General features: G+C 43.9%; 1 protein-coding gene across 2 annotated transcripts; it reads left to right on the forward strand.

Annotated features, from left to right (window-relative positions):
- The first annotated feature begins 374 nt into the window (after positions 1-374).
- On the forward strand, positions 375-13,447 carry LOC128351008 (serine palmitoyltransferase small subunit B-like). 2 transcript variants are annotated; one of them, XM_053310066.1, is made up of 3 exons: positions 375-435; positions 9,362-9,407; positions 13,093-13,447. In XM_053310066.1, exons 1-3 carry the CDS (start codon positions 426-428, stop codon positions 13,337-13,339), a joined length of 303 nt encoding a protein of 100 aa, XP_053166041.1. In that variant the 5' UTR covers positions 375-425; the 3' UTR covers positions 13,340-13,447. The 2 variants fall into 2 exon arrangements, 1 of the variants encoding a protein (XP_053166041.1); XR_008319549.1 differs by lacking the exon at positions 375-435 and adding an exon at positions 2,774-2,884.
- Positions 13,448-13,951: the final 504 nt, after the last annotated feature.

Below are 13,951 nucleotides of genomic sequence, written 5' to 3' on the forward strand. Positions count from 1 at the left end.
GCTGCCGCCTCGCCAAGAGGAGACGGACACCGGGACCGGGGGCCGAGCGGAGGCCGTAAACAGCACTAAAAAGGAAATGCAGCCGCCACTGTTGCCGCCGAACTCGCACCCCCCCTCCCAACTTCCGAGACCACCTTACCCCGGCTGAACTCGCACCCTCCCACCCAACTTCCGAGACCACCTTACCCCGGCCCATGTCAGTTGGGCGGAAAAAGTCCTTAATAGAAGAGGGAGAGAGGAGCTCGCAAACAGAGCTCCTCTCTGAGCAAAGGCTCTGCCCGAACTGACACTATGGACGCGAAGGACCCAATAGGTGTCCTTCGCACCCAAAGCGCCAGTTCCGGAAGAGGCTTTGCAGAGAGAGGAGCTCTGCTTGCGATTTCCTCTCTCCCTCTTCAATTAAGGACTTTTTCCGCCCAAATGACATGGGCCGGGGTAAGGTGTTCTCGGAAGTTGGGTGGGAGGGTGCGAGTTCGGCCGGGGTAAGGTGGTCTCAGAAGCTGGGAGGGAGGGTGCGAGTTCGGCCAGGGTTAGGAGGTCTCGGAAGCTGGGAGGGAGGGTGGCAGCAACGGCGGCGGCAGCATTTTCCTTTTAAAAATTTAACCCAATAGAAAGAAAGAATGCTTAAAGGGGGGGGGAGCTAGCGCCCGTTGTTATAACGGGCTTTAAAATACTAGTCTGTTCATAATGAACTTAATGTCACGTGTACTTTGCCCCTGCCCCTAAGCACACCTCTTGAATGTCTCTGGCTCAAACTACATATGAAATTAATCATATGTAGCCTGCCTCCAACATTTTCTTTCTTTTTAAATTTAAAGCAGTCACTTGGGCTTCAACTTCCAACAGGAAGAGGCACCTTTTAATGCGGTGATTCTCTTTATTTAGCAGGGGGAGAGTAACGGGCCCTATCCACCCCCAGCACAGTACTTCCAGTGACTGTTGCTGGTGTCTATCTTATGTTTCTTTTTAGATTGTAAGCCCTTTGGGGACAGGCATCCATCTGATTGATTTATTATTTCTCTGTGTAAACCACCCTGAGCCATTTTTGGAAGGGCGGTATAGAAATCGAATAAATAAATAAATAAATGTACATGAGGAAAGTCATTTTTGCCCTTTACTGTCAGTCCATTTTCCACTGCCACATCACTTGTGCCAAGAAGCAGCTTTAGGTTTTAAAGTGCACACATGCTCCTACACACACACACAGAAAGAAAGGTGATTGAAGAAAACTAAATATGAATGTCATACACAGTCTGAAGCTCTATCTGAGGTAAGCAGCATCAGACAGGGCGATCATACTCAAGGGCGTAACTATAATAGGGCAAGGGGAGACAGTTGTCTGGGGGCCCACTGCCTTGGGGGGGTACCCAGAGGCAAGTCACATGACTGACTCCCCCAGCCACGCACCCGCCCGGGCTTCCTTCAGTTGTATTCATCCTCCGAAACTGATGTGAGTGTTAAGACCTGGAGCTACCAGAACAGCATGTCTTTCTTTAGTACCATTAAATGACTTTATTATTATTTTATTATTATTATTATTTTGCATTTATATCCTGCTCTTCCTCCAAGGAGCCCAGAGCGGTGTACTACATACTTAAGTTTCTCCTCACAACAACCCTGTGAAGTAGGTTAGGCTGAGAGAGAAGTGACTGGCCCAGAGTCACCCAGCTAGTATCATGGCTGAATGGGGATTTGAACTCATGTCTCCCCAGTCCTAGTTCAGCACTCTAGCCACTACACCACGCTGGCTCCTTACACCATGCTGACTTGCATCATCCACAATTTACAAAACCGTAAAAAAAATAATTTAGGATGATCTTCTATTGTGGCACATAGATTATAGGTTGTATATATAAATTTTACTATGCTTTTTGTTACCACTATTCAGCTTCATTTAAGATTTCTTTACTTCATGAGCCGAGCTTCAGTGATGGGGGAGGGCATTTTAAAATCTTGTCTCTGGGCCCACTCCAACCTTGCTACGCCCATACTATATATGTGAGCATGATATGGAAGGAACATGTGACTGAAGCACCATTTTATCTCAGAATATATTTTGGAGCCAGTCCGTTAATACAGGAGCATGAAGTACAACAATCAACAGGCAAAACTAGGACACTATTTTATTGCTCTCTCTCTCTCTCTCTCTCTCTCTCTCTCTCTGTGTGTATAGATAGATTGTGTGTGTGTGTGTGTTCTCAAAGCAGGTTACATAAAGTATGAGAAAATGGTTCCCTGTCCCAAACAGGCTCACAACACACACACACACACACACACACAACACACACACAACCTCAGCAACAGCAACTGAATAGACACTATGCTGTACTGAATAGGATTAGTTGCTTCCCCACAACAACATAAAACAAATTAAAAATGAAAATTTTAAAACCACAGTCAAGTTAAAAAGCTTGGGTGGAAGAAGGAGTCTTTAGGGACTAGTTCTCAGAGATGGGGAGCGCATTCCAGAGTCTCGGGGCAGCAACAGCCCCCTGCAGCTCAATGTAAGAGTCGCCACTGTAAAAGGGGCCTCTTTGTCCAGTTAGCCAGGAGTGCTCTTGAAATATTATTTTATTGATTTGATTTGATTTATTTGAATAAACGTTCCTCTTTTGCTAGAGAAAGCTCCCTCTTCCCCTCCTTCTGACAAAATGTCCCCAGGCCCAAGATTAATTCCCAGCCCCCCTCGTCCCCCCTTCCCTAAAAACTGCTACAGCCTAATGGAGTCCAGCATGCTGTGGCATTGCAGAAGGGGTGTCATGTGACTGGAAATGACTGCTTCTGATTGGACAGCAGCCTCCAGGCCAGCCCTCCATCTTTGAGCTGGGCTCAAGCCAGTCTTGTCTTGAATTTGCCTGAGGAGTGACACTGCCTAACTTTAAAGGTACAGAATAAATACTTAAAAAAAAAAAAAAAACTTGTTTCACATTTGACAACCAGGAAGGTTCAGGCCTGCCAGATACGTTAACTTTTCTGACTGAAAAGCTTTAGAGTTGTCAGTAATGGTGATGGGGTGTGGGGGAGCTTTTTAAGTCCCATGAGGGAAAGGCACTTTCCACAAGATCAGAGGCCTACTCAGATATTGGGTTGTATGAGCATACAGAGTTCTGTACACTTGTATGTGTGTGTGTGTGTGTGTATGTATGTGTGTGTGTGAATGACTGTACCTGCATTCATTTTAAAAGTGGACCTGGGTACAGGGCCCTTTGAATGCATGCTACGGATAGGCCGTCTTGGAGTTTTCTTAATGAAAGGGGAGTAATAAATTTAACGGTAAATAAATAAATGTTCTGCTGTACCTGTATTCTGCATAATGTGTGAATAATAACTCTGCCCCTGTGTAAAGATCAGTACCTGTAGCACTGTACACTCGTTGTACAAGGGTTGGACATAACATGTGAATAGGACTAGAGTCACCTGGATATAGAATCAGGTTTCAGGGCATGAAGCAGGATCTGACAGAGGCCAAGTCAGAGTGCACTCACTCAGAGTGCACTTTTCTTTGTAACCTTTCTTTTCCTCTCATTTTTTTACCTGTCTCAGACAAGAGAAATGTTAGCAATATTTGAAGACACCATTTCAGGGTTTGTTTTTCTTATGGTGGCAGAACTCACAGCAAGGTTTAAAGGCCCGTGCGTGGTTTTTATTCAGCTTTCTATTGCCAGCACAGCAATTTATTTTATGAACATTTGTTGTATTTACTTTTTAAAAACCTCATAATTAGGATCCTGACAGCCTGTTTGTATTGTGAGCTGCTTTGAGGAGTGAAACCAAAAATCAACACACAGAATTTGAATATAAAATAACCAGGAGTCTAGATGTTCCTAAATGTGATGACTCTCTGCTCTTTACAAATGAATTGTCTGAATGCACCTATTAATTAATATATATGTATTGCCTTTGCAATGCGCAGGATGATCACAACAATAACATTAAAAACAACACAACCGATGATCCCAAGGCAGCAAAGAGTAAAACACTAATTCAAAGTGGGAGCTTTAGTTAGAGTCCCTACAAAACAGGACCACAAAAGCTAAGGGCTAAAATGAAAGATAGAGGCTGGTGCTGGATAGGCTAGTTCTCTCCTCCTGGGAGCTTTCCCAGACAGGGCTTCCAGGTCTCAGGCTATATGATGACAGCAGGAGAGAGGGCATGCATGTACCTCTTGCCTGTGGGTCCACCAGAGGCCTCTGGTGGGCCACTGTGTGAAACAGGATGCTGGACTAGATGGGCTTTGGACCTGATCCAGCAAGGCTGTTCTTATGATGAGTGCATGCACTTCAAATTACACTCTTGGCTGAGTGAAGCAACCCCTCCCCTCTGCTCTTGAGTTTTCTTTTTGTGCAGGAATAGAAAGCCAAGGCTGGTGGCTAATTAAGCTTAAGCGTGTGTTGTGTATGTGTGTGTTGACTTCAACAGAGCCAGATCACAGAAGGTACTAAACCCTTGGGGTGGGGGGAGGAAGGGAGGTGTGGCCATTGGCCACAAGCAAAACATGAAAGTGAGCTGTGTGTGAACCTACACAAAGGGAAACTTGGAGCAGAGAGGGGAGGGGCTGCTTCCCTAATGTTGTGAGTCTAATTCGAAGTGGCTTCGCTGGCTGGATAGTCCAAGAGCTGGAAGCCTTGTCTGTAAAGGCTCCCAGAAAGACATCAGGACAAGCTAGAATTCGGAAGAGAACGCCTGGTTTGTGTGTGGGGTGCTTCCAGACTTTGGGGTAGGTCTGGCCAATGTGTGAATGCACACACGCTCTTCCAGAGGAGATTTGTGCTAACAGCCCTGTTTGTAAAAGCGCCTGATCTTTCTTTTGTTTCCTTCCTTTTCTTCAAGCCAGTGGCTAACAAACTCTCTAAGTTACTCAACAGTACTATTCAGGAATCACTCTTTAGTAAGTTTGAATGGGATTCCCTCTAGTAAGTTTAATCAGAATGTCAGCCAGTGTTTCCATCTTCCCCCCTTTTGCTTTATATCAATTTCCTACAACCCTTCTATTCTATTCTTGCCCAGTGAGTTGGTTCTATTATAAAGGAAACTTGGCCAAAAGCAGAAAGTGTGGATTTGCACATGAATGCATAACTCTAATTGTGATGTACTCTACAGTGCTTCTTCACACATGAAAATAGTGACGTGTAGTAATCTCTTCTCATACCAAGGTTGACTGCATGAGGCATTCTTTACTACCACAGTCACATATTGCAGAAGGCTTGTCACCACCTGTTGTATTCACTGACCCTGCAAAAGTCTGTCCTTAACTGACTTCAAAACCCAAGGAGGCAATTTTGTTCTCTTAAATAAAGATACCAACATATTGCTGAAATATGATGGTATCTTAAATAAAGATACCATCATATTGCTGAAAGCGAACTCTCTGTCTGCAGCAGGGTTGTCATTATGTGGGGTGGACCATAGGGCACTTCAGTTAATTGCTCAGAATCTCAGATCTTATCAGCCATCTCCCTTCTTCGTGACCTGTTCCGGAAAGGAAGTACAGCAGTTGAGGCACTTGCACAGAGCATAGGAGAAAGTTCCTAGCCTCATCTAGCTATCTGTTGCTTCAACCTTCATAGGTTCCATATTATATCAGAGACTTTAAAAAACTGTAATTACTGGGGGAGGGGTATGATTGAGTGTGATTATTAAAAGGGGGGCGATGGGCCCAGGCACAGGGCTGGATCTTTTAAATACCTAGCAACGCCCCTGGTCTGCAGCAAATGAAACAAAGATTCTCCTGGCATTGGTGCCTTAAGTGTTTGTGAACATACATGTGCAGTAGAGATGAAAAGCATTAACCTTCCCACTCAGAAACTTTACTGCTAGAGACCCTGAGGAGGGAACTAAATCCAGAAGAATGACAACTTGAGCAATTCTCACGAACAACATTTTTTAAAGACACTTGCAAAAGACAAAAATTAGGGATGTGCACGAACCGGTTTGGCGCCTCCTTTGGGAAGTAACGAACTTGTTCGGTGGGGTGGGGAGCGGTTTTCTTAAGAAGCAGGTATGTAGGTCCTTACATGCTCCACTGCCGTCCCACCACTTTATCTGGGCATGGTGCTCACTCTAGCAAAGGCTGTGTGCGGCTGCGGTGCTGCTCCCTTCAATGTGCACAGGCGGCACACACATGGCTGCTGTGCATGCAGCACAAGCGCAGGCTGCAGGGAACAGCGCCACAGCCATGTGCAGCCTTTGCTAGAGCGAGCACAGCTTACCTGCTTCTTTAAGAAACCGCTCCCCACCCCGCTGGTGCCTGTATGAGCCATTTGTGCACATCTCTAGCAAAAATAGGCACAGGGATTCACCAGAGACATGTACCAGAAAACAGGAACAGTGCCAGGTAATTAGGGACAACTAGGGCTTATGCAGTGCCAATAATCATCTACCCCATCCTTCTAGCATATTGCTGTTCTAGGCAGCTTACAACCCCTCCCCCAAAAAAATACAGGAAAAACCAGCGATTAAAAGAGACAGACAAAAAGTAAAAGCAACAATAAAAAGGCTAAACTTGATTAAAACTGTAAAGCAGATTACAAACAGATTTAACATGCCTCTTGGAAGAGGGGTTTTTTCATGCTCTTTTTAAAACTCATATGAGAGGCAGATTGATGAAACTCAGCTGGAAGGACTCCAGAGACCAGATTGTGTGTCAGGGGGTCATTACTGTAAAGGCCCTGTCCTAGTTTCTGCCAATTGGGTCTTTGTGAATGGCAGGTCTGAGAGCAGAGCTTGTGAGAAAGAGCAAAGAACCCTGGCAGATTCATATGGCCCAGTAAAAATGGCAGTGTTCTTTCATGGAGAATGATTAACAGGGCTGTGGCCAGGTTGTGGTGGATCCTGAAGCAAAGCCCACTGTTGGACTCACCAATGGCACGCTACTGGGCTCCCATTCCCCGCCCCCCATGTTGCCTGGCCAGGAAAGCTTACTGTCCAATGGAAAAGGGAGACATGACAGTGGCTCCTTCTACCCTTCCTTTTGACAAATGGGAGGAATGCACTCATTGTCATTGTAGCAGCTCCTCCCCTTGGAGAGGAAAAGGAAGAGATGCTGCTGACAATTATTCCCTCCTCCGCCATTTGCCAATTTGGTTTCAAAGTGTCAACACTGAATCATGTCTACATCACCACTGATCCTGAGAGAGAGATAACCTCACCCAGCCTCCAAACCGCAATATGCAGATAATAATTACTTACCTTACAGCAGTGTTCTTCATTGCAAGCCAAGGTCTGGGAGCTGGTGGTGGCTCTCGTTGACCACAAGTACAGCAAACTGACTAATTGTTTATTTGGTAGGAGAGTTTGGCAAAAACAGAAAACAAAAAATCCCAAACTCTTCAATGTAAGAGCCATGGTGTGAGAGACCTTGTAAATAAAATTGTTTATTTAGGTAGGAGAGCTGGTCTTGTGGTAGCAAGCATGACTTGTCCCCTTAGCTAAGCAGGGTCTGCCCTGGTTGCATATGAATGGGAGACTTGATGTGTGAGCACTGCAAGATATTCCCCTCAGGGGATAGAGCCGCTCTGGGAAGAGCAGAAGGTTTCAAGTTCCCTCTCTGGCATCTACAAGATAGGGCTGAGAGAGATTCCTGCCTGCAACCTTGGAGGAGCCGCTGCCAGTCTGTGAAGACAATACTGAGCTAGATAGACCAATGGTCTGACTCAGTATATGGCAGCTTCCTATGTTCCTATGTCTGTGTGATGCTTAGCTGAAGCCAAATACTCCACATAGCTCCTCAACACCGTGCAAAGGCTACTGTTGACACTGTGCGGTGCTATGTATTGCCCAGCACTAATGGGGCCCTTGAAGGAAAATTGAGCTCTCTTGAGCCCCAGCACCATCTTGGAAAGTATGCACAAAGCACTGGGAAGCATAGTGCTTCCGAGCGCTTTCCCCATTGAGCTCTATGGGGAAAGTGCCAAAAAGGACTGTACTTCCTAGTGCTCCATATGGACCTTTCAAGATGGTACATGGGCTCAAGAGGACTCCCTTTCTCTTATAGGGCCACACCAGCCTGGACAAAGCACAGCACTGTGAGAAGGCCTCTCACACCATGGCTCTTACATTGAAGGGTTTGGGGTTTTTTGTTTTTGCCAAAGTGGCCATCGTTTGAAAAATAGTGAAGATCACTGTCTTGCAGGGTTAGATCTTCCTGTCCTAGATGGAGTTGCACTCCCTGGAAGGAAGAGGTATGCAGCTTGGGAGTACTCTTGGACCCAAGCCTCCCCCTGGTATCTCACGTGGAGGCTATACCCAGGAGCGCCTTCCATCAGCTTTGGCTGATCCGCCAGCTGATTCCTTGAAGAGAATGACCTCAAAGCAGTGATGCATCAGCTGATAACTTCCAGGCTTGACTATTGCAATGGACTCTATATGGGGATGCCTTTGTACATAGTTCAGAAACGGCAGCCAGATTGGTCTCTGGGGTATCCCAGAGAGATCATATTATGCCTGTACTTAAACAGTTGCACTGGCTGCCAACATGTTTCCAGGAAAAATACAAAGTGCTGGTTATTATCTTTAAAGCCTTCGATGGCCTATGCCCCAGTTACTCTGTATTCTCCCCACCGCATGTTAAGGTCATCTGAGGAGGTCCATCTCCAGTTACCACCAGTATGTCTGGTGGCAACTTGGAACCAGGCCTTCTCTGTAGCTTCTCCTGGGCTGTGGAATGCACTCCTGGCAGATATCTGGATCTTGGGTTAATTGCTGGCCCTCAAGAACAGCCCTTAAAATCTATTTGTTTGGTCTGGCCTTTCTGGGTTGTTAAATTGTTTTAAACTGTTTTAAACTGTTTATTTGGTTTTGTACTGATTGTTTTTAAATGTTCAACTTGTGGGTTTTGTTTTGTTCCTGTGCACCACCAAGAGGCATGCAATAAATAAATAAATAAATATTTGTTTGTTTGTTTGTTTGTTTATTTAGGAGAGGAGAGCTGATCTTGTGGTAGCAAGCATGACTTGTCCCCATAGCTAAGCAGGGTCTGCCCTGGTTGCATATGAATGGGAGACTTGATGTGTGAGCACTGCAGGATATTCCCCTCAGGGGATGAAGCCGCTCTGGGAAGAGCAGAAGGTTTCAAGTTCCCTCCCTGGCTTCTCCAAGATAGGGCTGAGAGAAATTCCTGCCCTCAACCTTGGAGAAGCCACTGCCAGTCTGTGAAGACAATACTGAGCGAGATAGACCAACGATCTGACTCAGTACATGGCAGCATCCTATGTTCCTATGTTCCTAAATATCATCAGAGCAACTCTGCTTCAACTTCACAGCCTTTAGCATACTGGCTGATAAACTCGGTTAGCTGCATTACTTCATTGTAACATTTCTGGTTTTTGAATATTGCTGTCTATGCTTTTCCATTGTTTCCTAGGAGTGGTGAGAATGACCAACTTTCAAGAAATCATCACTGGATACAGGTAACAATTTACTCATGAGTTACTAATCAGGAATAATCTCGCACAAGGAAACTGAGACACTTATACCCACAACTTCCTTCTGGCTATTTTGAGCTGGAAATACAAATTTCATTACGTCAGTGCCTTTGGCAAACTTTTTTGTGTGTCAAGCCCTTTTCCAGTAGCCTGTTGCCTCCCACTTGTATTCAAACAGGAGTAAAGCAGGGACACTATCAAAAGTCTTTGCACAGTGGTAGTAGGTCCTTAGGTCAGGGATGGCCAACTGAGGCTCACAAACTGTTGCTGGATTACAGTAACTCCATCCCCAGCTATAATTTATTTTTATGACTTTCTTGATACACGCTCTACATTTTAATGAGAGGAATGCACTCATTTTATCACCTTGGGATGGCTTTGTAATCAAAATAGTGCTCATAGACTTACCCATTAGTTTGTGATACTGAAGTACATGATTGGAATTGGTGTTAAGCAGCTCTTAAGCACTGAACAGTAGGCTACTTCTAAGAATAGCCCCTGCATCTTTATTTCTGCAAATCTCTTCCTAGCACAAGGATGCATTCCTTGTAGGTGAACAAATTGGATTCCCTCTGTATTAACGAGGAGAGTAATTATTTTCTTTTTTTCAACTATCTTAATTGAAAAATTCAAAATCTTCCCTGAAGAAAGATTCCTAAAGGTGTGTTTGCACAGTACCTTCCTGTGATGTAGTGCCCTAGTGCACACAACTGGAAGTTGCCTTGGTGGGAATGGCAATGTTATGAGTGAGGTTTTGCTGTAGAGGCAAGGTTGATACACAGCCCCAGACTTCTGGTACCAAATTGAAAGTTGTCATTTGGATGACAGGAGCATGACACACATTTGTTTGTTTATTTATTCATTCATTGTACTTATCTACTGCCGTTAATTTAAAAAAAAATAGTCTCAAGGTGGTTTACAGCTTATCAGAACAACAAAACAAGGCAATATAAAATTTATTTTAAAATGCAACAACATTTTTGTGACAAACACAGAAGGCCATACATCAGGTTCCCTATTCTCCTTAGATGCTCCTGAATAATACGGTCTTTCGTTGCCTGTGGAAGGCTACAAGGAAGGTGAGGGAATGGATCTCCCCAGGAAGGGAATACTATAAATTGGGACAACCATAGAGAAGGCCCTGTCCTGCATGCATGCCAATTGAGCTTCCAAAGATATGCACGTGGACGCACACACTGCTCCTAAAGTTCATTTGATCTGCTATGAAGCTAAAGGATGGCTCTGGTCATGTCCTCTTGAAATAATGCACGCAGTGCTTTATCTCTGGGACCAAACAGTCTATATTATTTAAAGGTGTAAATTTTAATGCAAAATCCCAGTATAGACAGTTTTACATCCAAGAAGCTGCTTACCTTATACAGCAGGGGTAGGCAATCAATATGTTGTGCCTGGGGGTGATGGGAGTTCATTCAACAACTGGAGAAGCTTGGTTATACTGTCACTTTTCATAGGATTCTATTGGTCTCCAGTAAATATTCCAACTCGCAGCACTCCAGCTGTACAACCCTTTTTCTGACTTCCTTCTACCTTCTATAAACTCTTTTTTGGATGCATATCTAGATATCTCAGTCCTCATTGGTCCAAAGTACAAACAAATGTTCTGCCTACATATAGAGGTTTGCTAGACGGCAGTAATATGTACTAAGAACAGAGTTTGTGAATAAATTTGAGTGCTTATGGATAAACCAAATCATTCCACAGATTGCTGCAGTCTTCTAGGATCTCCTTCTAGGAGAGTAGCGCTGGTCTTGTAACAGTCATGACTTGTCCCCTTAGCTAAGCAGGGTCTGCCCTGGTTGCATATGAATGGAAGACTAGAAGTGTGAGCACTGTAAGATATTCCCCGGGATGGAGCTGCTCTGGGAAGAGAAGGTTCCAAGTTCCCTCCCTGGCTTCTCCAAGATAGGGCTGAGAGAGATTCCTGCCTGCAACCTTGGAAAAGCTGCTGCCAGTCTGTGTAGACAATACTGAGTTAGATAGACCAATGGTATATGGCAGGTTCCTATGTTCTAGACTATCAGTATATGGCAAGTTCCTATCTGATGGGGTGGTCACATGGGAAGAAAGCGGTGTGATTTCTGCCTCTCCACCTGTTAGCCAACTCTTGCTTTCCATGATTAACTCTGTTTGCCAGAAAAGTGGTTTGAAAAGGGGTGGGTTAATCAAGGGTTAATCGCAGAAAGCAAGACCTGGCCAGTAAATGGCACTGTGGAAATTGCACCAGGAGAGGAGTCTTCTTTCCTGTCACATCAGATCTTGGAAGAAAAGACAAAGGCAATTTGCTGGACTGCTTGGATTCTCCATAAGCACTCACCTTAAATTTATTCGCATGCTCTGTTCTTTGCGTGTTTTCCTGCCATCTAGAAAACCTCATCTACAACGTGTTGAAAGTATTGACTTCCAGCTGCCAGAGTCTCAAGCAGCAGCCTTTCTCAGCCCTTCTTCCTGAGAGCATTATATCTGGAGATGGCAGAGACTGAGCATGGTGCCTTCGGCATGCAAAGTATGTGCTCTACCTCTAACCATACTCCACCAAGTGGTTTTCACCACACACATTATTCTGTACACAGACATAGAAAGGATAAAAAGTACTTAACAGAGTGCCTTCTTCATGAACCCTGCTGCCTATTAAGATCATTAGGGGAGTTCTGCTTGCGGCTGCCACTGGCTCACTTGGTGGTGAACCAAAACCAGGTCTTCTCTAGGGTTGCCCCAAGATCACATTCCCAAATAAAACCAGAATCTCCCCATCTCTGGTTGTTTTTAAACAACTTTTGAAAACATACCTGTTTCATCAGGGTTTTAGTTTATGATGTTTTAAAGTTTTAAATTTTTATTTATGGTAATGCAAATCTGTTTTATACGACCTTTAGGTTTTAGTTGCTGTTTGTTTAAATTGGAAAGTGCCCTGAGATTTTATATAGGGTGGTATGTAAAAGTGTTAAATAAAATAAAATATATAAGGAAGTGCTTACAAACACAATATGGGCATAATTCCTTATGTAGATACTGTGTCACTCAAACAAATGCCACAGGAACACAGGAATCAAGTGGCTCTTAGTTCCAAGGTATGCTTCATGATCATATGCACACAGCCTCAGGAAAAACTCTGTGCAGATTTGTCCTAAATGATTTGTCTTCCTTCTTTGTCCCCACTTCAGTTGTTAATTCTTACAGGGCCAATTGTTGGGAGGGCAGCTGGCTAGGTACGATGGTTTGAAAGCTTGCTAATAATTCTGCGAATCCAGGCTCTGTGTTTGAACTGACCATAGATCACTCTGGAATTGGCATCTGACATTAGTCATCAAGGTACTGGGGAACACAAAAGTACCACTCTGGCTGATGAGAATGACAAAAGTCAGGAAGAGTGGAGGAACAGCAATTAATCATATCCTGTCAACAGGAAATACTTAGAACATCTCTGCTAGGACAGGCAATCAATATATAGAACTCAGTAGGTTGAGCACATCTGTGCTTTAGTGCAGCTCTCATTTTATTTTAGTTGAGGTTGTGCAGAAGACACTTTTGGTGAATTGTGCTCAGTGTAAATTCAATGGCATGAACATATCATCCAAAAACAACAAAATATTCTTATGCATTTTTTCTCTATTCTGTTTAATCTGTCATCCACATTTTGTTGATCTAATAGGACAAACTTCCAGAAGCAACGATTAATGGCAATGAAGGCCACACAATTTGTGAAGGATTATATCTACTGGGCTTTTTTCCAATACCGGCTGCTCACCTGCTGCTTTGACCTGGAGCCTTGGGAACGAGTATTGGTGCATTCTGGCGTTGTCATTATTTTTACTATGTCAGTGTTCACGGCTTATGTATTCATTCCAATCCATTTGCGTCTGGTCTTTTGGTACTTTCTACAGCTATTGGTCAAGTAGAGGACAGTTATCTGTTTTTTGACAAGATTGAGCCTGAGTTTCTTGATGCACTTTTGTTATGTTTGTGTAAATAGGATAATTAAAAACATGTGCATGTTTCTTTCTCCATCTTTTGTCCTTTGCATTACTACCTGAATTTGCAAATTTTGATGATAGATTTTATAATAATTAATCATGGAGACTGAATGGACATCAGAAGCCACTTATGCTGCACTGCTTGTTTATGAGAACAAGAAACTGAAGAAGACAGTAAAAGAAAGACTGGTGTAGGAACAGGGATGGGGGAACCAGGAGACAGATGTTGAAAGATAATTATGTATTATAAAGGTGGGACTCATGCTGCAATTTGGCATTGAAGGTGAGTATTTGTAAAGAAGGTAGATTGAAGTCTTCTGAACTAAGCTGTTGTTCCATTCAAAAGATGTATACCCTGCATCAGAGATTTGCAATTCACACTACTGCATCTATGATGGGAAAACGTGCTTATGTGTGTGTGGAAAGACAATCACTGCTGTGATTTCTGATAGCATCTCTGGCTTGTGCCTGTGTGACAGATCTGTAAAAACATCAACGGAAAGCATTCAGATCTTGCACTGTGAGCAAAAGGGCCCC

This window comes from Hemicordylus capensis, chromosome 3 (genome assembly GCF_027244095.1).
Source record: "Hemicordylus capensis ecotype Gifberg chromosome 3, rHemCap1.1.pri, whole genome shotgun sequence".
Classification (NCBI taxonomy): Eukaryota; Metazoa; Chordata; class Lepidosauria; order Squamata; family Cordylidae; genus Hemicordylus; species Hemicordylus capensis.